The 26947-nt window shown below is 36.9% G+C and overlaps 1 protein-coding gene across 2 annotated transcripts in view; it reads left to right on the forward strand.

The window, feature by feature from the left end:
- Positions 1 to 26947, forward strand: part of gria4b (glutamate receptor, ionotropic, AMPA 4b) — an 86222-nt gene that overhangs the window by 22770 nt on the left and 36505 nt on the right. For both annotated transcript variants that reach the window (XM_039688387.2, XM_039688385.2), the window contains exon 3: positions 22898 to 23137. In XM_039688387.2, the coding sequence (XP_039544321.1) occupies positions 22898 to 23137 (240 nt within the window). The remainder of the gene's footprint in view (positions 1 to 22897; positions 23138 to 26947) is intronic.

Raw genomic sequence — 26947 nt, forward strand, 5'->3', positions numbered from 1 at the left:
GTACGGGAAGGAGAGTGATTTTTCTATATTAAGACAGTGTTATGTGTATGTGTGAGAGAGAGAGCAGCTGAACGTGAATAATGATGTGAGTGTACAAGTGTGAATCTGTGTGTTGCTGTGGGTTGGTCGCGTACACATGGGGCAATTACAGGTACATAAAGCACTCCTTTTAGAGCCGTAAAAGAGTGTTTCCATGGAGATGGGGGTCATCTCGTCAGACTCGGGACTAAAGAGGGAGGAGAACTCTTAATAGTTTGAGTCGGTCACCTCTCGCCAGCCTGTGGGATAAAGTGCAGGTGTTAAGACAAGAGGATCCCTAGGTGTTGTATCTCTGTATGAATGTGATTTTCACTCTTTCTTGTCTTCTTTGAACCCCAGTTGTTGTAAAGCATGACTCGAAACTAAGGGGAAGTGGAGATGCTGCGCGTAGCCTCCCCTTTCTTCCTTTCCAGAGCGGCAGGAGTCTCGCTATGCTTCAAGTAATCAATGTATATTTTTAGCCCAGCTCGCTCGGTTTTCGAAAGAGAAAAGGCCATTCGGATAAATGGGTTTTTTTATCATTAGTCACAGACAAAAGAATAGGCAACAGCAGGGCTAGTCTCATTGTGCTGGGCCCGTGAATGGTCGTCGCACAGTTAGGGGTTGACATAGTGCTTTACTGGCCCAGTGGAGTTCCAGTAAAGGCTGACTTACACTCCTCGATCTTTGTAAAGCCCTGGCGTTGTGTGTGTTTATGAGCTTAGGCCAGCGGTAGAGAGAGAGAGAGATAAATTCCGGGCCCAAACGGTGTCGATAATGCTCGTTACAGTCCATAATGAGGTCACAGGCGCACTGTCTGGCCCTGATAAAGATTTATAGAGGCTGCGACTCATTGGAGTCCCTTCTGTATCCGGGCCCGTGCTGTGCAGCACTGCCACCGCTGGACACAGGAAGTGCCCGCTGAGACATGGGTGCGTCCTGCTGCTTTCACTGAAATTGAACTTGTGTGCTATTGCTGCCTCTTTTCATGAAGAGAGTACAAATTAGTGTCCTTTTACTTTTTTTTAAAGCATTAGCCCAGGGCAGAAATCACATTTTATTTATTTTTTATTTTTTCTTGCTAGATATATTATATAACAAAAAATTAACCAAGCATGAAATGTAGCTTGTTTTGAAAATGTATTATAATATAAATTATTATTGTCATGTAAATTGTTCAAAAGTTTGGGTGCGGTATTGTCAATGTTGAAAACCATTATGCTGCGGAAAGTGACTTTTTTCACGATGTCGATAAATACAAAGTTGCCATTTATTTGAAATAGAACTTCAACTTATATATTAGGTCTGTGCAACGAAAATAAAAGTTTGTTGTTTACATAATATATGTGTATAATTATTATGTATATAAAGATTCACGCACATGCATGTATATATTTAATAAAAATGTGTTATTAATATATAAAATATGAATATATATATATATTTAATATAAATTATGTAATGCACATATTTCTTAAATATATATGTGTATGTGTGTGTATTTATTTATACAAAATAATTATACACACTACGCACATATATTATGTAAACACAAACTTTTAATTTGGATGCGATTAATCATTTAATGAATATTAAATATTTATATATAGAAATATGAAATATGCTAGATTTATGTTGTACAACTTTTGTCTTTTTCAATTTTTAGAATAATTATTATATATTTTTTATTCATGTATATTGCTAGAAATTGGAATCTGTTCATAGAAATATGTTGACATCTCACAACGGTTTCAGAAATGGCAAACATCATATAAAATTCATATAAAAACAGCTCATGTAATATTTAGTTTGACCTCCTGTGGTTGATTATCAAGATTTTCTGAAGGTTAAGGGCCTCCTTTCACTGACAATTTGAAAACATAAGTTTAAGGACCTATTTATTCTATATCCACTACTGAGTTGTAGTGTAAGAGTGCTATTTGCTTGGTTGAGACAGCTGTCCTTGACCATGAAATGTTTTCAACTAGTGATCTGTACAAAACCTGCTCAAGGTTCAGTCTTTATCGATGACACACAGAGATGTGATGGAACAATGTGTCTGCAGAAAATCTGTCGGAAGTATCTGAACAGCTTGTCAGTGCGCCAGCCCAGTCTTTTTAGTTTCCGTCAAACATTCTTAATTCATTCTTAATTTTAATTTCAACAACCAATAAATAGGTAAATAAAACTACGGCTTTGTAGCTGTACATTTCTATTTTCTGCTCTAGCTTTTGAATTTCTCATGTTTATTCTTTATTTTCAGTATTGCGCTTCTGCTAATATTATTGGATCCTGCAAGATAAACTGCTTTTCCTCATTATGCTTGGAATAAAAGCTGCAGGATTAACATCAAGCCAGTGTGATTTCCTTCTCAGACATCTTTGCAGTGGGATGTATTCATGTTTGTGCAAATGCTTTGTTTTATGTAGGAAATGCCCTGAGCGCTTCTTTTAGAGGTGATCAGCAGTGTACACTGCTGCTCCCCACCTTCTCCTGCACATGTACTACACACACACGGGCAAGATCAGCAGGAGGAAACACATATAGTTATTCAGCCATGGGGCAAACCTGTTGGCGCGTGCTAGAATCAATCATATTAATGCCATACACTCAGACTCGCATACACACAAGTGTACTACACAGCCTATTATTTACACATGGTGCACAATACACACATATAAGCAAATAATAAAACCAAACCCATGAGGGTTTCTTATTTTAAGATTTAAAAAAAAGAGAAACAATGAAGTAAAATGTTTTTGGGAGATGTTGCTCTCATTAGGTCATTGCTTAATTTGGCATTCCAGACACACCTGATTTATTCTCATTCTTCGCCCCAGATTGCCAGTAGCTAAGAGCCCCACATCGACTTTAGTTATGCTGTGGTGCCACAGACAAACGAAATATCTCTGTTTTCACCTGCAGAGCTGCTACATAATTAAATCCTGTGGAGATCATGTAGATAATTAGACACACATGCAGAGTGTTTAACTGAATCATGAGAGGAACAATGACTATTTGAGTTTAAATCTGTGTGTTTAGGAGCATTTTATTTTAGTATATGGAGTGATAGAGTCTAATTTACCACTAATATTAAGACTAAACTGTATGGATGGTTACCAGGTCAGTTTGAGGCCAGTTGATGGTGACTTGCTATGTTTATATTTATTAAACCTGTTACTAATTTTGATGACTTAAACTTAAATCTAGCTAAATGTTTTTTTGTTGAAATTGCTAACATATATAAATGGTTTATAAATGAGCGACTTTTGAAGCTTGAGTTTTTTGACATATATAGAGTGCCGAAGTTACGACGTCACTCTGTAACACTGTCAGAAAAAAAGGTACGAAAGCTGTCACTGGGGCGGTACCTTTTCAATAAGGTACACTTTTGTACCTAAAGGGTGCATATTGGTACCATAATTGTACAAATATGTACCATGAAGGTACCAATATGCACCCTTTAGGTACAAAAGTGTACCTTTTTGAAAAGGTACCGCCCAAGTGACAGCTTTCGTACCTTTTTTTCTGAGAGTGAGTTAGTATTTTAGCACTCCCGGTTCCCTCGCTCTAAAGTCTATGGGATTTTTAAATGGGTTTTTGACCTAAATCGCCTGAAATAAGGTCTGTGGTGAACAAAGCCTCTAAATATTTTCACGTTTTGATCTATGACATAGAACACACATTTATAACCTGCTTGTGGTTTTTTAAATTTTATTGTGTCTGCTTATATGTTTTTTTAAAAAACTTTATATAGGCTTCAAAATGTATAAATTTTGGATTAACTTGTAAAGATTATCTTGATAGACAAAACGTGTAAGGGTCACAACTCTTATTTTTTGTGATTTTCCAAAAGTCTATAGGGAAAAAAATGCATACCTTTTCGATCAAGGGAACCCATGCGCCGCTAGCTTCCGAGTTGTCCTACAAAGTGACGTCATCACTTCGGCACTCTATAGGCAAGCAAAGTTTATATCGCATACACTATTATATTTCACAGTGCTTTACACAGAAAGGAATTAAAACAATCACAAAATAAACACATACAGTTTAGTCTTAATATTAGTGGTATAAACAGTTATAAAAGGAATTAAAAGAATTAAAGATGATACAGTTATGAAAGGAATTAAAAGAGTAAAAAGATAACTTATCTGGCAAAATACCGGTGTATCATATTTTTTTACAGCTGCTGTTTCACTGTGAGATTTCCCCATGTTGATTGTACGGTGTCTGCAGTGTTCTTACTCATCAGCCAATCACATGGCATCAACTTTAGGCATGTAGATATGGTCAATATGATCTGCTAGATTTCAAACGGAGCATCAGAATGGGGAAGAAAGGGGATTTAAGCAACTTTGAACATGGCAGTATTTCAGAAACTGATGATCTACTGGGATTTCTCTCAACCATTTCTAGGGTTTACAGAGAATGGTCAAAAAAAGAGAAAATATTCATTGAGAAAGCAGTTCTGTGGGTAAAAATGCCTTGTTGAGAATGGCCAGACTGGTTTGAGCTGATAGAAAGCCAACAGGAAAACAAATAAACACTAGTTACTACCATACCAATGTATGAAGAAGAGCAACTCGTCAATCCTTGAAGCAGACGGCCTACAGCAGCAGAAGACCACACTGGCGTGGCGTCACACCTGACAGCTAAGAACAGGATACTGACAATACAATTTGCACAAACTCACCAAAATTGGGCAATAGAAGATTTGAAAAATGTTGCTTGGTCTAATGAGTCAATTTCTGCTGCGACATTCAGATGGTAGAGTCAACAACAAAATGAAAGCATGGCTCAATCCTGCCTTGTGTAAACAGTTCAGGCTGGTGATGTAATTGTGTCGGGGATGTTTTCTTGGCACATTTTGCGCCCCTTAGTACCAATTGAGCTTCATTTAAACGCCACAGCGTATCGTTGCTGGCCATGTCCATCCCTTTACGACCACAGTGTATCATCCTCTGATGGCTATACTTCCAGCAGGATAACACACCATGTCACAAAGCTCATACCATCTCAATCTGGTTTTCTTGAACATGACTATTTAAAAGACCTCCACAGTCACCAGATCTCAATCCAATAGAGCTTATTTATTTGGGATGTGGTGGTGGAACAGGAGATTCGCACCATGGATGTTCAGCCGACAAATCCGAAATCTCTGAGGACTGTTTACAGCTCCTTGTTGAATCCATGCCATAAAGAATTCAGGCAGTTCAGGCAAAAGCGGGTCCAATTCGGTACTAGCAAGGCGTACCTAATAATGTGGCCTGTGAGTGTATATAAAATGTTGACAGGGCAAGAAATCCAGATTCCTCTCATAAATGATGCACTCTTTTCTGGTTATTCATTTAAAGCTTTTGTTCCCCGCCTGCAAACATTGAGTGCACCCCTGTGCTTGTAACCGAAACATAAAGGAATCTCAAACCTTTATCTCTGCGCTGACTGAGAGAACTTCCCACCACTTTCATGTAATAACAAACATGATAGAGCCATATCTTTCTTTAACATGTTGTTCTGTCAACATTTTTATAGAGCATGACATTGTAGTCAGGCATTAAATCAGGAGTCGAGTCAGAAAAGGAAATGTCAGAGATTAGAGCCTGTTTGGCTCTTTATTGAAACACAGAGGGGTTTTCTGCTTTAAATGTATTCAAAACATTCTCAACAATACCTCTGTCTAATGTGGTAATCTGGTGAATGCAGGAGTGCACATTGTTCAACAAAGGCTCCTATGAATCAGAAACAGAGCTGTCAAGGGATGCAGCTCTCTCTCTCTCTCACTCTCTCTCTCTCATGCCTGTGTACGATGTGTTATTGGTCATGCTCATTCAATAGGCTTCATTCAGTGTTCCTTCTCTGACTGGGATCAAATGATGTGGGCGTCTGTTCAGTCAGTAGCACTAATGTCTGTGCAGTATCAGAGGGATGGTGTCAGGCTGTGGTCACAGTTCTTTAGTCATTCGGCTCACTCCATACATTAGCTCTTCTTTCTTCCCATTTCAGAAGTTATGTATTTACTTATTTTAATATACATTTAATACATATCTTATTACAAACTATTTAGCTTTTCCCAGTACTTTACATTTTTACACTAAGAAGCAACATTGTTTAGTCCCTTTCCACTTACTTTAAATACACAATCTCATTCATCAAATTTGAAGCCCAATCACATTGATCGATGACTGCAAAGTGCAAACCATCATTTGGTATCAAAATATAGCTCACTGTGGGAGTGATTTGATTGGTCTAAATTTGCCACTACGTTATTCATTCATTTGATTATTATTATTTTTTGCTTATTTACTGTTTTTATTAGAAAAAAATAAAGTAAAAGAATCCGATTGTTAAACTTTACTGAGATTTCCAAGTTTATATTTGCATTTCCTTCTAAGCGAACATTGATTCTCTGTTGCTTGTTACTGTTTTATTTTGACAAATGACCTTACTGTACGTTCACACCGCCACCGACTTGAGCGTCAAAGAAGCTTTGGCCACCCTGTCAAGGATTATTTTTAAAAAGTACGGGGAAGCTTGTTGGCGCTTTGGACGCTTTGAACGCTCTGACGTTGCAGGGAGAATAGAAGTGTCACAACGTGAAATGTAATAAACAGAAAAAAAAACAAGCAATACATTGAAGAAACCTTTTATACTGACAGCATTTTTATAACATTTTTATTGGAAAAAAATAATAGTTAGCTATTATTATTATTCTTTACTGTCAAATCAGTGTCACCGTGAGCAAATGAATTGCATTCCCGCTTTAAAACGAGCGTTCGTAAATATTTCAAATAAAAGTTGCGTTCATGCGGTCCTTATAAACATGCAAAGTCATACAAACCTGTAGGAAACCCAGCAACGGCAATTATTAGCTTCTCTTCCATTTTCTCGGAACTAATGTTGTGGAAGGAACGAAAATTTACATTGTATGTTTCTCCGGAATCAGCCAGCGCGAATGACGTCTAGATTCCAATTGGTTGCTGCTGTTTTACCACTGAACCGTGTCACAGCTCATTACCATAAAGTTGAGCTTCCTTCAATTTCAACTTGACGCTCAAAACGCTCAAAAGCCCAAAACGCAACGCTGATGGATGTGAGCTGAGAAAAGCCAGCTTCAATTGAAAATGAATGACTTCCGGCCGCTTTGGAAGCTCAAGTCGGCTGTGGTGTGAACGTACAGTTACTTGTGTCTGTCGATCTACATTTACATTTTACATTTATTAATTTAGCTGAATCTTTTATCCAAAGTGACTCACAATTGCTATGTTAGAGGTTGCATGCCTCTGGAGCAACTAGGGTTAAGTGCCTTGGGGACACATTGGTGTCTCACAGTGGATTCAAACCCGGGTCTCTCACACCAAAGGCATGTGTCTTATCCACTGCGCCATAACCATCCTTCTATCTGTCTGTCATAACGTCATATCCTTCTTTATTTCTGTAAATCTAGTATATTGTTATGTTATTCTTTCTAACATTTATATCTATTGTTTTGTCGTTCCATCACTTTATCATTCTGTCTAATGTTTAATCTATCATTCTTATATCTATCGTCTTATCATCTTTTGTTCATTTGTTTTATTGTTATGGTTAGTTCTATCTGTCTGATTCTATTTTATCTATTATTCTATCTAATGTTCTGTGTATCTGTCTATGGTTTTATCGTTCGTTCATTCAATCTATCATGTTGTGTCTGTCTGTCTGCAAGGCATATATTTCAAGACTCTTTACCATGAATATCTTTAAACTCTCAGACATTATTCCGTCTCAAACTCTTTTCCAGTTACAAATTACATACAGCAGTTATGTGAATTTCTTCAAATCGGATTTCGTTTGAATTCTGCTCTTGTGTCTTGTTGCAATGCTTAATTTAAATCCAATTGTAAATGACGCACAACTCTCATATGTATCTGTAAGTGTTGGCACAGTGCAGTAACCGTTATCTCCTGCTAAATAATATCTGGATCAGTCGTGTAATCCCTGGCACTTGATTGTGACGCATCACAGTTTACAGTTTGAGCTGGATAAACTGAGGCAGGAGGTGTATCGCTGCCCCTCTTCCTGCGCTAATTAGAACAGGCAGTTCTAATCAAGCTAAGTGCGACCGACTGCGTTGAGTGGCTGTGTGCCTCTGTACAACAGTAGGTCGGGATGGTGCCGTGTGTCAATGGGGTCTTAATGATCCACACAGAGCGAGAGAGGCCTGCATCTCTCGGTTTCCACTCTCATTACGATGTTCAACCATTCAATGAGAGAAGTTTGAACAGAGAGAAGTTTATAAGCGAGCGCTGACATGGATTGTCGCGTTTATCTAAACTTGAGAGGCAGAAATGGAAAACAAGAGAGGGAGAGTGCCAAAAGAGCAAAGATGACGGAAAAAAAAACGAGAATATAGAGGGAGGCAAGGCCAAGAGGAAGCACTGAGATAGATGTGAAAGGAAATATATACAGTCTCAGAAATGTTTTATAGAAGACTAGCAGACTGGACAGAAATAGGCCAGAAATTCACTCTGATAGCTAAGGAAAGCAGCGTGGCTGTGTGCCAGTGTCAAAAAATGCCATGCGTCCCTTAGTTCTCCTTTCTGTGGCTTTGTAAAAATCGCAGCCTTGTGCTGTTTGTATTCCGAGCTAATTACTGTGACTGTAATTAGCAAGGATTGAAATAAAATGGATTTATTTGAATTAGTGACACAAGCGCAAATGAATTTTGCATTGCTATTCACGATTAAAAATGGGTGAGACATAACCTGCTGTTTTTTTTTTATCTAATGACTGAAATAATCCTGAAATATTCATCTTTCTTATTATGAAGTAGGTTTTGCTCAGACGTTTGCACTAATTGAATCAAACGAAGCCTTTGATTAAATTGAACTTAATTATGATAAAAGTATAATAAATATAATCAAATTTCAATATTTTAATAACTGAATATTTTCAGTCCACTTCCTGATCATGAGTTTATGTAGCTCAGAGGAGTGTGTCTTTTTTAGACATGTAGCCTATTATGTTGAGATATTTGGTTGCAGTTTATTATCATTTTTCTTTTAAACTAAAGGGATTTTTTTTAAATAACACATTAGCTATATACTATAAAAAATCATGATTTGTTATAATAACGTTTTTTTTTCTTCTGTCAAATCAACTTTGATAATTTATGTGGTTCAGATAACATAATATTTTGAGTTTCTGATTATTAAATCAGTCTCCTTCATTGTATTAACTCAATTGTTTAATTTCAATGAACTTAAAGCTTTAAGGCAACCAGGTTACTTAATTTTTTTAAGTTAAACCAACAATATTTTTTTTACAGTGTAGTTTTTTTAGTTTTCAGACAGTTTAGCAAAACGATGTCCTTCACCATGTCATTCTGATTCGGTTGGGTCTCTGAAAGTCTGAATGTCTGCGTGTTTCACGTTTGCCTCTGTAAAACAGAAAGGTCCTGACTGTAAATGCAGCATCAGACTGTAGTTCTGATTGATAGGCTGAAAAGTATGACAGCGTGTGACTCAGGGGAATGAGGATAAGTGATTGGCTGGTGGAGGAGGGCTGTGAATCATGATGGCTGGTATAATTTGTTATTCACTCTCTGAACGCTGTCATAGAACACTGCCCGTGTATGAGGTTAAGATTATCACACTAGATCTGATTTGTGCCACTGAAGCCTAAACCTCTCCATGTTTCTTCTGAAAAGCAGCTACTTATTGCAGTAGCTGGTGTAATTGAATGCTTTTAAACCATCTATTCCATTTTGATTGTCACTTTGGCTGTTTTGGGACACTGACAGAGATTAACATATACTGTTCATTTTAACTTAATGCTAACATATTACTTACTAGGCATAAATAAACTGGCCGGAAATCAATATTTGTATATAAATTGATATGCACTGGTTTAACTCTGATGTTTGGAGATGTTTCTCCTACAGTGCTTTGGGAATGTGTGTGTGTAAGAGGAGTTGCACCTTTGAGGGTGAATAGGTCTGACAGTTTGTGTTAAACCCAACGTCCTCGGACAGAGTGTGTGTATGTGTGTCTAGACCCAAATCCCAGGGCATTGCAGACTAACATCCTCCTCCTCCACTCTTTTGTGCTGATTTAATTTAAGAGTGGGTTGAATTACTAACGTCCCAAATGCGCACAGGGCATCCTAAAAGAGCCTATCTCATATTCACTCACCAATAATATTCATATGCAGTTCTTTTACATCTCTCCTGTGTCTTGCCAAACACTGCAACATGCTAAGGAAAGGCGGAGTTTAAATAATATTGTGAAGTTGACATCATAGTTGTCACAAATTTATGAAGGTAAAATAATGCCTAAAAGAAAGGTAAGATTTGTGAAAGAGTACATAAGATTGCAAGCGTGAAAAAAATTTGCATGCACAAGAGAAGATTTGTAAAGGTGTAAAATGCCCTTCAAGGTAACGCTTCCTTTTACAGTACAGTAATTACAGTGTACTTACTTAGAAAGTACTGCTAATATAAGGTAAGTACATGGAACAGGGGTAGGTTCAGGTTTAGTAGTTATTACCCAGTAATTGTAGTTACTAAAATAAGTACATAGTATTTACATGGGTAACTGGACTGTAAAAGGAAGCGTTACCGAAAAAAATATTTACAGAATTTAACTGTTATTCGTAAGTGTAATTCGTGTATTTTGAAGCTGCAGCTTCATGCTAACGCAAAGTAAATAAGATCTGTATTTTTCACACTTTTGGCACGTTTTTTGCGCACAAATGCGGCCAAAAGTATTGCAAGCCTGGCTATTGCAAACAACAGGGGCAGGGATTACAAAACAGATGAATTGCGTAAAATCAAACCTTGTGTAAAAAATAAACTGTTGCAAATGTCTGAATGACTTGCTGTGTGCATTGGCTAAAAAAGTTCTGGAAATAACCCGATCTGTACAGTTGCGTATCAATTTTACCTGCGCTTCCAGTTTTGGCACGATTCTCGCACTCACTGAGTTTTGTAAGCGCGAAGAGGAGGGCGGGTTCACCTTCATTCTGTAGCCAATCAGATGAGCTTCTCGCTGACACTCGGTTTACTCTTACTCCCATCATCAGAACACACCTTTATCTTTATTTGGTTCAGAAGTGTTTTCATTGTCGAACTGGTACTTTAAATATATATATATATATATATATATATATATATTCTATTTTAGGATCCCGTTTGAGCCCTTGAGCCGACCGGAGATCTCTCCATTTGTTGAAAGCCTTCCCGATGTTGACTCTCGTCTTATTCCGACGCCTGGCACTAAACAAAGTGCGTTGGGGTTTGGAATGAACTACAAGCTGGTCTCTTTGAATCCATCATCTACTTTTGTCGAAAGTTGACTAAAGTTTTGTTGCTCGAGTTGTCTTCGCTGAAGAATGGCGGGAATGCACAAACCTGCCAGGTGAGCGTGAACGCGCATGATGTCATTCCCAGTGTCAAAATCCATCCCGAATCTCTCTTATTTATTTTACTGTACAGAATTATAGAGGCAATTGCAGTGATCAGAGAAGGGCTTATTCAACCCATCAGGCAATTGTTTAAGCGTATGGGTTTGAAAAATGGGTATTTTTAACATGAATGTTGCGCAATGCACCTTTAAGCTCAGCATACAGTTTAAGGCTGTATGAATGAGTAAATAAAGAGAGAGAATTCTCTGAGGAAGTGTATGCGAATGCAAACTTGAGAGAATGAGAGCAAAAAAGGGAGAGGAGGAGGAGAAGCAGTCTGGCACAAAAGAAAAGGCAGAAAGAACACAAAGATAGCAGATGAAAAATGGAGTCACAAAGGATAGAGAGTTACAACAAAAGAATATGAGTGAAGGATAGAGACACAAGACAGGCAACAGAAGGAACAAGAGAGGCGTCAACCACAGCGGAGACCAGAGCGAGGAATAGAAGAGGAAAAGAGAGAGAGAAATGGGCCAGCGCTCCCCTGCAAGGCACACCCTGGCATTCAGCTAGAGGAGAGCAGGAGAAATGTCGAAAGAGTGAAGTGTATTTGTCAAGAACTGAGGAAACGGCGTCTGTGCAGTGTCAGGAAAAGAGACCGAGACGACACGTCTCAGAGACTGTACAGGAAGTGACTTTTAGGAATAAGCTGTGATGCGTAGATGCCAACCTTAGCTATCATCTCAGGCGCATTTGCTTGTGTTATGTCATCATTGCAAGGATATGAATATGTATCGTCTGATTGCTTAGATAAACATCAGCGTGCCAATGATTTACTGATGTCCAGATCTGGCAGAACAGAGGATGAACTATATTGTGCAGCACAAGCACACACAGTTCCAAAAGTATTCACAGGTGTTTTACTGGCGTATGCTACCATAAAACAGACTAAATTATGGGACAGCCAGTCTCTCTTTTAGTAGGCTAGATGGTTGCTTAATTGTATTTTAGGCTTATACAGTTTTATATATATATGAATAAAACTGTATAAGCCCAATTGTTTACAATAATATGCGTTGTTATTTTCAACTGATGCGTTGTCAGATTTAAGATGGGTGGACATTGGGTGGAGAATGGTTCGGTTACATTTTTTACTGAGAATAGTTACAACCCCTAATAGACGCTAATGAGACCTTTCCACTTACTCTGAAAATCACCAAAAGAAAGATGCTCTGGGTCTCTGATTGCCATGAGGACTGGAGATGTGTATGTTTATATATATATATATATATATATATACACACACTCACCTAAAAGATCATTAGGAACACCATACTAATACTGTGTTTGACCCCCTTTCGCCTTCAAAACTGCCTTAATTTTAAGTGGCATTGATTCAACAAGGTGCTGAAAGCATTCTTTAGAAATGTTGGCCCATATTGATTGGATAGCATCTTGCAGTTGTTGGATGCACATCCAGGGCACGAAGCTCCCGTTCCACCACATCCCAAAGATGCTCTATTGAGTTGAGATCTGGTGACTGTGGGGGCCATTTTAGTACAGTAAACTCATTGTCATGTTGAAGAAACCAATTTGAAGTGATTCAAGCTTTGTGACATGGTTCATTATCAGAGAATGGGTACATGGTGGCCATAAAGGGATGGACATGGTCAGAAACAATGCTCAAGTAGGCTGTGGCATTTAATCGATGCCCAATTGGCACTAAGGGGCCTAAAGTGTGCCAAGAAAACATCCACCACACCATTACACCACCACCACCACCAGCCTGCACAGTGGTAACAAGGCATGATGGATCTATGTTCTCATTCTGTTTTACGCCAATTTCTGACTCTACCATCTGAATGTCTCTTGAATGTCATTTTTTTCCAGTCTTGAGATCTTGCAATTATGTAGCCTCTTTGTAGTGGAGATGAGTGGTACCCGTTGGGGTCTTCTGCTGTTGTTACTAGCCCATCCGCCTCAAGGTTGTGTGTGTTGTGGCTTCACAAATGCTTTGCTGCATACCTTGGTTGTAAAGAGTGGTTATTTCAGTCAAAGTTGCTCTTCTATCAACTTGAATCAGTCGGCCCATTCTCCTCTGACCTCTAGCATCAACAAGGCATTTTCACCCACAGGACTGCCGCATACTGGATGTTTTTCCCTTTTCACACCATTCTTTTGTAAACTCTAGAAATGGTTGTGCGTGAAAATCCCAGTAACTGAGCAGATTGTACGGCCCGTCTGGCATCAACAACCATGCCACGCTCAAAATTGCTTAAATCACCTTTCTTTCCCATTCTGACATTCAGTTTGGAGATTTTCTTGACCAGGACCACACACTTAAATGCATTGAAGCAACTGCCATGTGAATGGATGATTAGATAATTGCATTAATGAGAAATTGAACAGGTGTTCCTAATAATCCTTTTGGTGAGTGTATAAATGTATAATTGTAACTTGCATCTAATGTAGCATTGCAAAGGATTGTGTTCCCCCAAAGAGTTAGTCTAAAACAAGGTATCTTGCACAGTACCTTCATCACACTTGTGTTTTGTGTGTTTTTACAAATAGCTACAGTGAGTGTGACATCAACAGGATGTGAGGTCATGGGAATAAAACACAGTGCTTAATGTTACAGGTGTAGACGTCAAGCTTCATTGATGTGATTCCTTTGCTTTCAGAGCAGACTGCACAAAGGTTTTCTCTCTCTTTCGCCTCTCACCATTAATGCCTGTGATGACGAATTTTGTAAATGTCACTGACAAGTGTTAGTTTATTCATTTGCCACCCAGCATTAGTCACAGTGCGCATTTCAGTGCGTGAGTGACGCCAACACTCTCTCTTGTCTCAGTCTGTACACTTGTACTTCAATGTCTGCCATTAAAAAAAACATTTCTTTCTATAAATATAGAACATGCCAATCTCGGGAGAGAAATTAATCTCTTTTTACCAGGTCGATGCAACTAAGTAACAGAAGATATGATTTCTATTCAACTTGGATTTTTAGCATACATGAAAGCTTATGTGGAATCAAACAGATTCTTATTATTCAAATGACTTTTGTTCTGACTTTTAACATGCATTGATATTATAAGCATTCAAATACATTTTCTTTCATCAACATTTTTTTATTTTAATTTATACAGGCTTTCACCCTCTACTGTCATGTGATTGCACTCCTGCGGCTCATTTCTAAAAAGACCGAATGTGACTTCTGTGTGAACTTTGCTTTATACATTGCTACGCTATTGACAAAAGACAATGGATCATTTCTGCCCACAAAACTTCCTTAATTTGATAGTTTAGAAGTTTTGAATTTCATTTGTTAAACTGATAAGTCATCCCATGTTACATAATTCCCAAGTCACCCGACAATAAAATAAGGGGGAAAAGAACAGATTCTGTAGTGGGAATATCCATATCTCTTATGTAGTGACAGGCAGCATTTAGCCCTTAGAAAGGTTAGTTTTCCTTGTGTGACCAGAGGATGGGTTAGGCTATTAGTATTGATAAAGCACTCATGCACTGAAGGATGCTCTCCATGGCCTCCCACACCGAAATAAGAGCCATTACCCTCAAACTAAAGCACCTCTAAAATGGTAAGACATCAAGATCCTCCCTCACCTTTCTACAGTTTTCTCCATTATTGAATGGTTGCTTCTATTTTGCCTCACTTTCCCACATTTTTGCCATAATCTTTAAGGTTCTGATCTGAAGAAGAGAGACCGGGCAGATAGGGACATCTAATCCATCTTTTCTGTCCCAGAGGCATTGTGGGAGATGAAGTCAAGCGCACAGCGAGTGAAGCTGTCAGCGGCGGTGATGTGTGAAGCGGAAAGCGGGATCTGTTTTTCTGCAGTTCATGGTTTACATAGAATCAGGAGCCAGTCGAGCCATACTTATTCCCTGCCCCTCGCCCACTTATGTATGCTAGGCTTTTAGGTGTCCAACTAGGGGGGTCAGAAGGCAAGACCTGCAAGCCATTATTGCATCATAAATCCCTTTGCTTGAGAATCCTGTTATAGATCAAATGAATTAAAGCAAAGCAGGTTTATTTCGCCTTTGGGCAACATTCATTTCACAGATGTATAGATGTTAATCTGAAAACTTCCTATAAAATATCCAAGCTAGCTATAGGTGATGTCAAGAATCTGTCTAAAGAGAGTCCGAAATGCTCTTTCTGTTTGGGGCGTTAAAAAAAAAGGTCAGATTAAAGGGACAATTCAACAATTGTCATTATTTACTCGCCTTCATGTCGTTTCTTCTGTGGAACATAAATAATAGATTTTGAAAATACTTTTTTAAAGACCATACAAAAAAAGTCCAATGTTGTTTTGGACCCCATTGACTTTCACTGTATGGACAACATCATTCTTCTGAATCTGTTCTTTTGTTCTCTGCAGAAAAAAGTAAGTTATACAGGTTTGGAATGACATAATGGTAAGAAAATGAATGACATAATTATTACTATTGAGTGAACCTCCCCTTTAAATGTGCTTGATGTTATATAAAACAGAATGGAGATTGTGCTATCCACACACACAGAGAGACATGCATTGATTATAGAAGTGCGGGATAACTGCACTGACCTGCTTGTTCATTTGTGTGGAATGTTGGTAGAGGCGCTTTAGGGGTCATTGTTAGCGTGGGCTGTAGCGAAATGGACCGTTGCAATGGGGAAACTGCCAATCACAGAACTGCATCATCACAAACGGAACTCTAATAGAACAGTTGATAAAATCTAGCCTATTAAATACCAAGCCTTCTTTTCACTCCTAAGGGGAAATATACGGCTCTGCTTGAAACACTGTGTGTTTACAGTATCCTGAGTATACATAAAGGGCATCTGAGCTGTGGCTTTTTGAAAATGTCAAATAAAACCTTCCTTGGGTTGTTTTCCTAAACAGACGTGGTCTCTTTAAAAAGGTCGGGCTGACAGAGAAAACAACTAAGCTGGAGTTTCAGTTGTTTCGAGGGGGTTGCCGGATTGGAGGAGCGTTTGGTGCGACTGCTTGATTGCTACAAGCAGTCTCCATGTTCCCTTTAGCGTAACTACCTCCACCCCACCCCCACTTCCTTTCCCCCCAGGGACGTATGTGATGACTTTGGAAGATATCCAACCCTGCAGAAAGAAGAAGTGTGACTGTAACACTTTAATGTTGTCTCAACCTAGACGAGATCGAAAATCTAACTGCGTTTTCCTCCAAAGGCCTGTCTGGTCACGAAACTCTTACTTTACAAAAACATTGAAGTCCCATTGTCGTTGATGATGCACTAGACACTAGCGTGAGAAAACATCCCTATTTTAGGTTGCCTTTCCCTTGGCTTGAGCTGTCCTTGGAAATTCCTCTCTGTTATTTTTTTTTTTGTGTGTGCTTTTAAAAACGGAAATATCCAAAAACCTATTAGGCTTGTAGAAAAGACAAAACTATTCTATTTGTGGGCTGTAATTCTACAAAATGTCTCATATTTATTATTTACCAGTCTCTGTTTCTCTTTTATTTATTTGATTATTGTTATCGATTGCATTTAGTGGCTTTATATAGCAGTTCAGTAGAGCAGCTGTAAGCGGTCATGCATTGTTTTGGATGTGTGCTCATGTCTTGATCAGTCAATAAGAATTAGTTTCAGTATTAGTTTTATATACAGGTGTATTTTGAATGTACAATATATTGCTAGAATATTATCAACTAGAATTTCAGAATCTGAAACTTATTTTATTGGTAAATATTAGATAAATATCAGACAATTTTTATATTGTTTGTATTTAGATACAGTATTAGAGATACTTTTGCCATAATCCAATGCTCTCTTAAAATTAATCTTTGGAAAAAAATAACCTGCTAAATGTACTCTTTTGCAAATGTCAAAATGAATATCCAGAATGTGAAAATTAATATCAGTTTTTGTGTAAAGTTTTGAAGCCTAGTTGATCTAGTTGATAATATTAATTATCAACAACTACAATTTCAGAATCTGAAACTTATTTTATAGGTAGATATTAGATAAATATCAGACAATTTTAATATTGTATGTATTTAGATATTAGAGATACTTTTGCCATAATCCAATGCTCTCTTATTATTGGATTCTCTCTTATAATTAATCTTTGGAAAAAAATAACCTGCTAAATGTACTCTTTTGCAAATGTCAAAATGAATATCCAGAATGTGAAAATTAATATCAGTTTTTGTGTAATGTTTTGAAGCCTATTTATTTAAAACATTTTTTTAAAGTATAGAGTTTTAAAACTTTGCATTTATTGCTCATCAACCATATTGTGAAAATAATTATCGGGTTATTGTATTGGCCGGATTTTATTATCTTATTTTTTATAATCAATGTTGCCACCATATCATTTTCTAGATCAATTAGTCTAATCGCAAATAATGTCCCTATAAACATAAGCATTTTTAAATATGTGTTAGATAGCAATTCAGTGTAGCAACTCTCAGCGCTCCTGCATTGTTTTGAATGCACGTAATGTCACAATCAGTCGACAAGCATTAATTTAAGGCAACAAGGGTGCCAATTAAGAAGTGTGAAGCATTTCAGTGTAGTCTGACACTATTATACAATACTTAATCACAGTTTTTTTTTTTCATTCATAGATAACAACAATAGACCTTTCAATTACATGTTGGCCACAGAACTATATTTAATTTCAGAAATAGGGTTGGCCTATACATTAAAAAAAAACCCCGATAAATTCAGTGATGTGAATGCTGGAATACAGTTTCTAGTGCTGTGTGGATTACTGGAAGACGGCAATACTGTTCTCTTTGTGCTCAATTTTGTGGCAGATATTCATTTGGGATGTGTGGTGTGACATGCACTGTGTGAGAATGTATTCAAAAGAGGGTTAACTGCAAATCAGGTGGAACAGAATGACTGCAGTGGGAAAAATCTGCCGCAATCTGGTTTCTCTCTCTGATTGGATAAACATCTAGCCTATGGCGTTGTGACTTGGTATGCAGGTCTCAGACAAAACTGCTTAAGTGGAGTTCAGATGGTGAAGGGCATGACGATGTGTGAGCTGATTGTGTGAGTGTGTGGTTTCCACTGGTGGGTAAATATAATAAGGAGACCAAACATCACTGTTCTTAAAGCGGTGATTCCCGACCAGGGAAATAAGTAACGGTAATAATGTATAATTAAGAAACAATAAATTGAATTATTTAAAACTGAATGGTAATAGATAAAATTAATATTAATTGAATGATTGTTCTGTTCTTCATTGAGGAAAGAGAAAATAATGTAAAAATGTATTTTAAAACTTGTTTGAATACATTTATATTTCCACATAAATATTATGCAGCTCTACCGTTTTTAACATTGATAAAAATAAGAAATGTTTCTTGAGCACCAAATCAACATATTAGAATGATTTCTAAAGGATCATGTGACACTGAAGTAATGATGCTGAACGTTTAGCTTCACCTTCACAGAAATAAATTACATTTTAAAATATATTAAAATACAAACGGTAACACTTTATTGTATGGTGTCCGTGATACAGAGTAATTACTTAAATTAGTAGAAATTGTAATAACATGTAACAAAGTGTAATTAGCATAACGAAGTTATGGAACAACCTGTACTTACAGATTGTAATCACACACTTGTAATAGGCAGCTACTCTTACACATATGTAACATGCCGAGTCGGTTACATACGTATTACCGACTTGGTACAATGTAACAATTATAATTATTATATATAAGAAACTACTTTGTACTACTCAATGAAACAAGTACTTAAATATGTTACTACAAAAGCCTACAGTTACATGGTCATTTTGTACCTTCTATAGTGTATCTACCTTCTAAAATGTTTGTAGATACACCTGAAGTACACTTAAGTACAATCTTGATACACTATAAGGTGCAAAATGGCCATGTAACTGCAGGTTTGATACACCTGATACAATCTTGATACACTTTATTTTACGTAGCTTATACCTGTGCAATATTATGTATTACAATGTAATTAGGAAGCTACCACATGTATTTAAGCTCTGAACAAAGGAGTTAGGCCTAATTCAAACTAAAGTACATATGGATAAGGTTTGTAGATACACATGAATTACACTTAAGTACATTCTTGATTCACTTTATTTTACGTAGCTTATACCTGTGTAATAATATTTTGTAAATTTAATTAAGAAGCTACTGCATGTATTTAAGCTGTAAACTAGAGGATTAAATCAGGTGGATAAGGTATGTACAAATGAAGTGCACTTAAGTACAACCTTGATGCACTTTATTTTAGAAGGTACAAAATGACCATGACCAAGGCTTTTACCTTAGTAACATCTTGTTACATTGGACCAAGTCGGTAACATGTATGTAACCGACTCGGCCTGTTACATGTGCGTTTTATTTTTGTTTTATTCTATATAAGCGAATTCAAATAATTTTATTTAAACTGTTCGTTAATTGAAATGTGAGATGCTGTTATTGAAAGTACGCTACCTTGTTCTTTGTTTATTACATTTTGTTAATTTATTTTTCTTCGTCTTTTATTTAAATAGCCCTATACTGTGTCAGTAATTACTGCTAATTTTTTGATTTGGGGGTGATTTGTTTGTCAGAAAAGTGTTAGGCTACCCCATTAAAAGTATTGCTCTTAACAGACCTGTGTGTTTTGTATCAGTAGTGCAGTGTTCGTTCTTGGAGCATATAAGCCGTGACCGCTTCCGGCTCGCACTGTTCTGCAGTTTATTAATTCTGAACATGTTGCGTGTTCGTATTGCACCAAATGCGACACTGCCCTTGGGTCCGCAGCAACACACCCGACACGTGTGAAGTCGATTGGATGAACGGTTCTCGGCATGATAAAAATGAAAACACACAGACAGACACAGAGATTCCTGCTTTTATTAAAGAGAAGGATATGTTCATCCCCTCCCTCTGAAGCTTCGAATATTCGGCGTTGATTATTACCGAAGCTTCGAATCTTTGGACTAGCCCTAGTATGAACACATTACTGTATTTTTATTTAGTTTTTTTGTCAATGAAGAGCTTCTTGTGCCTTAATAATGGGGCTTTACATGTGCATAAGACAAAAAAGGTTCAGAAACACTGCATGTACTTCTCTCTCTCTCTCTGTGTGTGTGTGTGTGTGTGTGTGTGTGTGTGTGAGAAAGACTGGCCTCTGCTTCTTTGCGGGAATGATGCTCCCCACCATCAGATCCAGGTGTCTTTCCGTTCCCTTCCCCCAGTCCGAGGCAGATGTAGTCTGTGCAGTCATGGAGATAGTGCTTTTAGCACATTCATGATCAAAGACCCTATACTTATGGCGCAATCAGTTCCTTCTAATAATCCACAATTACTTTCAGACACATCCCAGTGCCAATCAGAATCATACAAAAATAAATAACTACAACAAAGCACTTCAGCAATACGTAATTATGATACCATCGATTAGATAAACCTACTTGTGTACAATGACAAAAATGCCCTCATTGCCATGAGCGTATATACAACGTGTTGTTAGTTTTGACATGCAGTTGTCTTTTTGGCAAAAATCAACAAAACCAATTGGTTTTTCCATTTAGTAACGCAGTTAAGCTTCAAAGCTGAGAAGTCGGACTCGGTGCAAGAAAGAAATATGAAAAGGGAAAAACTGACAATAACTGCAAGACTGTCAGACATGAGAGATGTTTTCAGAGAAGTGCCTGCTTAACTACTCACTTCAGACTGAGGCAGTAGATTAGACGTTTCGTTCAGCAGCGACTTACGTTTCTCAGCGTTGCAAAAACACAAGGAGAAGCAGCATGGAGCTCATTATCATACAGCATATAAAGTGTAGCTATACTGGAAACTGATGGCACTTACAGCTGAAGCTCCACATATAACTGATCCAATTTTTCATTTTTTTTCCCCCTGAAAAGTTCATTTAGAAAGCAGGCGTCATGTAGCTTTTTCAATGTTAAATCAAGGGGCAAGGTTTAGCTGTTTAGCATGGTCCTGTTAGCGTGTTAGCAGATATATACAGTATATGGGGTTGGTAAGATTTTTTTTTGTTTGTTTTTGAATATTTTTGAAGTCTCTTATGCTAAATGTGTTTGCTTTATCAAAAATACACTGAAGCAGTAATTTGGGTAAATATTATTACTATTTAAAATAACTGCTTTCTATTGGAATATATTTTCAAATGTCATTTATTCCAGTTATTTTTCAGCAGCCATTACACGAGTCTTTTGTGTCACATTATCCTTCAGAAATAATTCTAACATGCTGATTTGATGCTCAAGAAACTTTATCAAAATTGATCGAATGCACTGCTTAATATCTTTGTGAAAACCATTAAAGTTAAAAAGGACATTTAAGCATTTATTTGAAATAGAAATATTTAAACTTTTTTAATATTTAACTTTGTTTTTTTTTATTAAATTTTTAAGTCTTTAACTTATATATATATATATATATTACATACTGATATATCAGTGTATATATATATATATAATATATATATATATATATAATATATATATATATATATATATATATATATTACATACTGATATATCAGTGTATATATATATATATATATATATATATATATATCAGTATATACTGGATTTATATTGGCCAATATTACAAACTTATAAAAAGGTATATTAGAGATGTTTTGCTGTCCTGTAATGCTCTTTTAAAGTTTAAAAACTATAATAATTGAATAATACTTTTAATGTAATCTTTAGCAATTCTCAAAATGAATATTAATTTTTCATACTTTATATCAATGTTTTTGATGTCTAAATATACTTGGAACAAAAAATAAACGTTTTTAACAATTTAATCCTTTTAGTGTATATTTATTTATACTCATCAATTATTTTATTGTATTTATTAAAAAAGAATTTGAATATTGTCCGTTACTGGTTGTCGGCTATAAGATGAAAATAATTATTGGGTTATTGTATTGGCCAGGTTTTTAATATCTAATGAATATAATCAGTGTTGCCATTAATTACCCCAGAGTAATTACTCACGTGATATTTACAGCTCGTGTGATTGGCTCAAAAATAACCTTGGTCTTATTGTCCCAATAAAGATAGCAGATTTCAGATCACAAACTTCCAGGGCTTCAATGCCAGCTGAGAAACTGCCTTTGACATTGAGATGAGGCAAAATGCTGCTAACAAATAACTTTCTCCAGAGATCATTGCCCCCCTTTTGTTAAACAATGGCTTTTGTATTAGTCATTCTTGTGTAACGACAACGTTCAAAACTATGATGCACAAATGAGCTGACCTGGTAATAGAATTTATGTAGACAATAAATGTACTTGTTCAGGTGGTGAAAGGGTCTCCCAGGCCGTTTCATTAATGTTTCAAACACCCACGGAAAAGCCCTGTACCAGAACACTAACGTCAGCTGGGTCCTAATGCTCTAAAGTCAATTAAATGTTCAGTACTCCCTCAGGTTTTGTGTAATTAATGTTTTAAGCATCTAACTCTCTTTCTCTTCCTCTTTGTTGTTGTGCTTTGCAGTCTGCTCGCAGTACTCACGGGGCGTCTTCGCCATTTTCGGACTGTACGACAAGAGGTCGGTTCACACGCTAACTTCCTTCTGCGGCGCACTGCACATCTCCCTCATCACGCCCAGTTTCCCCACCGAGGGCGAGAGCCAGTTCGTCTTACAGCTGCGGCCATCCATACGAGGAGCACTTCTCAGCCTGCTAGACCACTACGACTGGAATCGCTTCGTCTTTCTCTACGATACCGACAGGGGTAAGGCAATAAAAAGCTCAGAAACTCACCTACTCTTGCTAATACACATGACCATTTGCTGGTTGGATCGGAGAAATGGTATTAAGTGCCAGTGTTTAATAGGTGTCCTTTGAATGATGACTAAATATGTCTTGAAGGAATGGTTTTCCCAAAAATGAATATGCTAATCTCATGTTGTTCTAATCTTGCTTGACTTTCTACCTTTTATGAAACACATTAAATAAATTTGAAAGAATCTTTACACACCTATTTTACATACAGCAACGGTTCATAGTGAAAACGTCGGTCAAGCTCCAAAAATGAACAAAAACACTATTAAAAAACGTTATACAAGTCTGCAGCTATACAATTTTTTATACAACAGACTGAAATGTATTTATTGTTTAGTTAGTGAGCCATACTTGAGAGGCGAATCAATCTGTTTTGAGACCAAATCGTTCTTTTAATGAACCAGTTGATCTGGTTTACAAATCGAACTGGTCACTTTTCATGCTGTTACAATGAATAAGGACCGGAGATTTCAAGCTTTAAATAGGATGAAAAAAAGCATCGTAAAGTTATCCTAAATGTGGTCCATATGAATCATCCACTTTATTCAAAGTCGTCTAGTTCCATATAATAATATATAGCCTATGTGATGAACAGGCCAAAATCTTAGTACGTATTTACTGATAATCTTCCTCTCAAACAGCGATTAGTTGTTGCAAATGGAAAAGTGAATCAGTTAAACTGAATTTGAGAACAGAATCATGGAGGATTCATTCAGAACTGGAGTAAATGATTCATCAAAAAACATTCATTTTTTTCTTAAATCAGTCATTGCTAAAGTCGTGAACTTTATAAAAACGTATAGGGCAAGATATTTTTTAGAGAAAATGTTGGCCTGTCCCACACAAAAAGCTGTCATTTGACTTCAGAGAACTTGGAATTTAGTGTTTAAGTCTTATAAATTCATTTTATGATATGTGATGTTTTCTCACAGAAGAAAGTCATGGAGGTTTGGATCAATGTGTAAGTGAGCATATTGAATTTGCAAGGCAAATGTAGAAGTTGTCAGCTATGTTGAGGAGCATTTGTCACCTAAATCAATGTAAATACCACTTTATTGGTTGTCTCGTGGAGTCAGATGACCAGGAATGATCCGATTTTTATTTCCAGGGAGCTTGTTATTAAAAGAGAGCCTTATTCTCTGGAGAAAGGGCCAGGTCTTAAACTCACAGATACTCTGAGCTGTTTGTTGGCCAGAAACAGCCACTCTCTATTTTGCTTGCATGTCTCTCTCCCCTATCCTCTCCATCAATGTCTTTTCTTTTCTCGTCTTGTTCTGCTGTGTTAGACTGAGACTATCTCAGGAGCCTCGGAGGTGAGCTGTGACTTTAGGTCTGAAACACTTCTGAAATGCATGCACCGATTTCCTTTCAAAGATGAGCACAAATTCACTTGAGACTGTAATTCATGAGGGCTTATAGCAAAATATCCTATAAATAACACAACTGATCTGTGTTGTCCCGTGCAAGTATAAGATGCGCTGTTCTCTGTCATATCTCGGATGTTCCTGACATGCAGAATTCTTGGAGTTTCTGTGATTGGTCCTCTCACATCTGCCACAGGCATGTTTTTTTTTCTTTCACATCCCATATGCCACTTATTTGCAAAGTTTCCATATGGTGAGCTAAATCAATTTTTTTTTAATGTTAGCAAAATCAGAGCGTTCCAGATCCTTGTATCTACTTCATCAAGTGTTTATACAGTGAATAAGAAATGTTTTACATAAAGCAATAAAGCCACAAGAGAGACAGGCCTTTTACACATAGGCCTTAGTGATGTTTACCCATCTACTTTTATGTTGTGCCTGTAAACACTGTAAAAATCTATAGTTGGAGGATGAACCAACAGCAGATTGCAGTTTATGTCCTCCTCCACACACACACACCCATATACTTTATTTCTTTTAAAAACATATTTAACATAGATTTTGTGTCATCTCGAAAAAAAAGTTATTGGTGATACTTACAGCCTTGGGAGGCTTATTGCACTATTTCAGCAACAGCAAAAAAATTATTATTATTATTATCATTTTGATTATTATTAATACTTGTACATTGTTGTTGTTTGTAATAATTATTCTTATTTATAAAATATTACACACACACATATTACAACCTGTCCTGAACTAACAATCAAATACATACATTTAAAATAATAATTATAATATATATTATTATTTTATTCGTATTAATACATTTATTATTGTAAATTAATATTATTATTATTAACAATTTTGTTATTATTATGTGCTTTTTTATAAATACATAAAAAATTTTTTTTTATATTTTCGATGTTTAAAATGCATTGAAAACAGTCATAATTTAGAGACCGAGAACTATACTAAAGGGTACATTTAAGTGAGGCATAAACCCAAGACTGGTCAGTGCCCCTGTCACTTCTGAAATGAGTGCGACAAGACATTCAGATGGTCTTGAAAAGCACAGATTTGTCCTGGTGGTCCTTGTTTAGACTACTGGCTGAGTTGCTTTAGATTCAGTCTGCTGTGAGTGCTTGTGAGCAGACACAATCTGACTGGGATGTGGACATGATGAATGGTTTAGTGTAAAAGGTTGGCACTTCACTATATTTTCATGGTCTGTTGTCCTTCTCTCCTCTCTCTGTCTTTGCCTACCCCACATGCGCGCACACGCACACACACACGGCTGCTTCCCCCTGCTGGGCTGCATGGAAGATTTGGGGGGAAGGGTGGACGCTGGCAGCTGATTTTGGATCTCGTTAGTTCTTGCACACACATGGATATTTCACATATGCACATGACACCCCAAGCTACTGATTTATCAGCTATTAATCAGAGCTCGATTCTTCACTGGGGGCTTGAATTATTAGATTTGAAATAGATGGCAGATGAATTTTAGCTCCGAGTTCGAGGTCGATACTGCAGGTGTCTGCAGATATTGAGTGCAGAGCAGGTTTAGTATGTTGCTTGTGAGTGTGTGTGTGTAATCAGGCTACTGGTCTGATTGCTGTTTGTTTAACACACTGGCATGTAAAAATGTCCACATCAGCCATCATGTACAGTGCGCTTTGATATGTTAATTCATGACTATTTGTGTTACACGTGTCCCGAGAGGATCAGGGCATTGGTAAACACCATGGTTGCTCAACCAGCATAATGTTCCTGAAGCTTAACTGGAACAAGCATGATGCTGCAACACCAGGGTTGTGGATTTGATTTTCACACATGCCGATAAAACGCATACCTTGAAATGCTACTGTATGGATAAAAGCATCTGCCAGTTGCATGAAGGGAGTAAATACACAGTTTTAACACATTTTAGTGCCTCTTTTTTTTTTACTTGCATTAAAAGTGCATGTTTTTAATGTCTGAAATAAAATGTTGTGTGTGTATATATGTGTGTATATATATATATATATATATATATATATATATTATTTTATTATTATTTTATATATTATATTATTATTATAAATATATTTATGTGTTTGTTAGTTCAGGTTGCAATGCAACTAATGCATTTAATAAAATTTACAAATATACTTTTTTACCTAATAATTATTCATTCTGTCATTATTTACATACCCTCATGTCATTCCTAACACCGTGTCCTAACTATACGTGACGCGATAAAATTCCAGCGACAGGAAGTGTCACTACACGCGACCAAGCGACGTGATACCATTCATTATCAATGGTGAGCGGGCGACTTCCGGCGACACGCGCGTTGGCGACTGGTGGGGTGTGTCCAGCGACGCGACAAAAGTTGAGAAATGTTTAACTTT

The sequence above is a fragment of the Pimephales promelas genome, chromosome 19 (genome assembly GCF_988280905.1).
Source record: "Pimephales promelas chromosome 19, fPimPro1.hap1.1, whole genome shotgun sequence".
Lineage (NCBI taxonomy): Eukaryota > Metazoa > Chordata > Actinopteri > Cypriniformes > Leuciscidae > Pimephales > Pimephales promelas.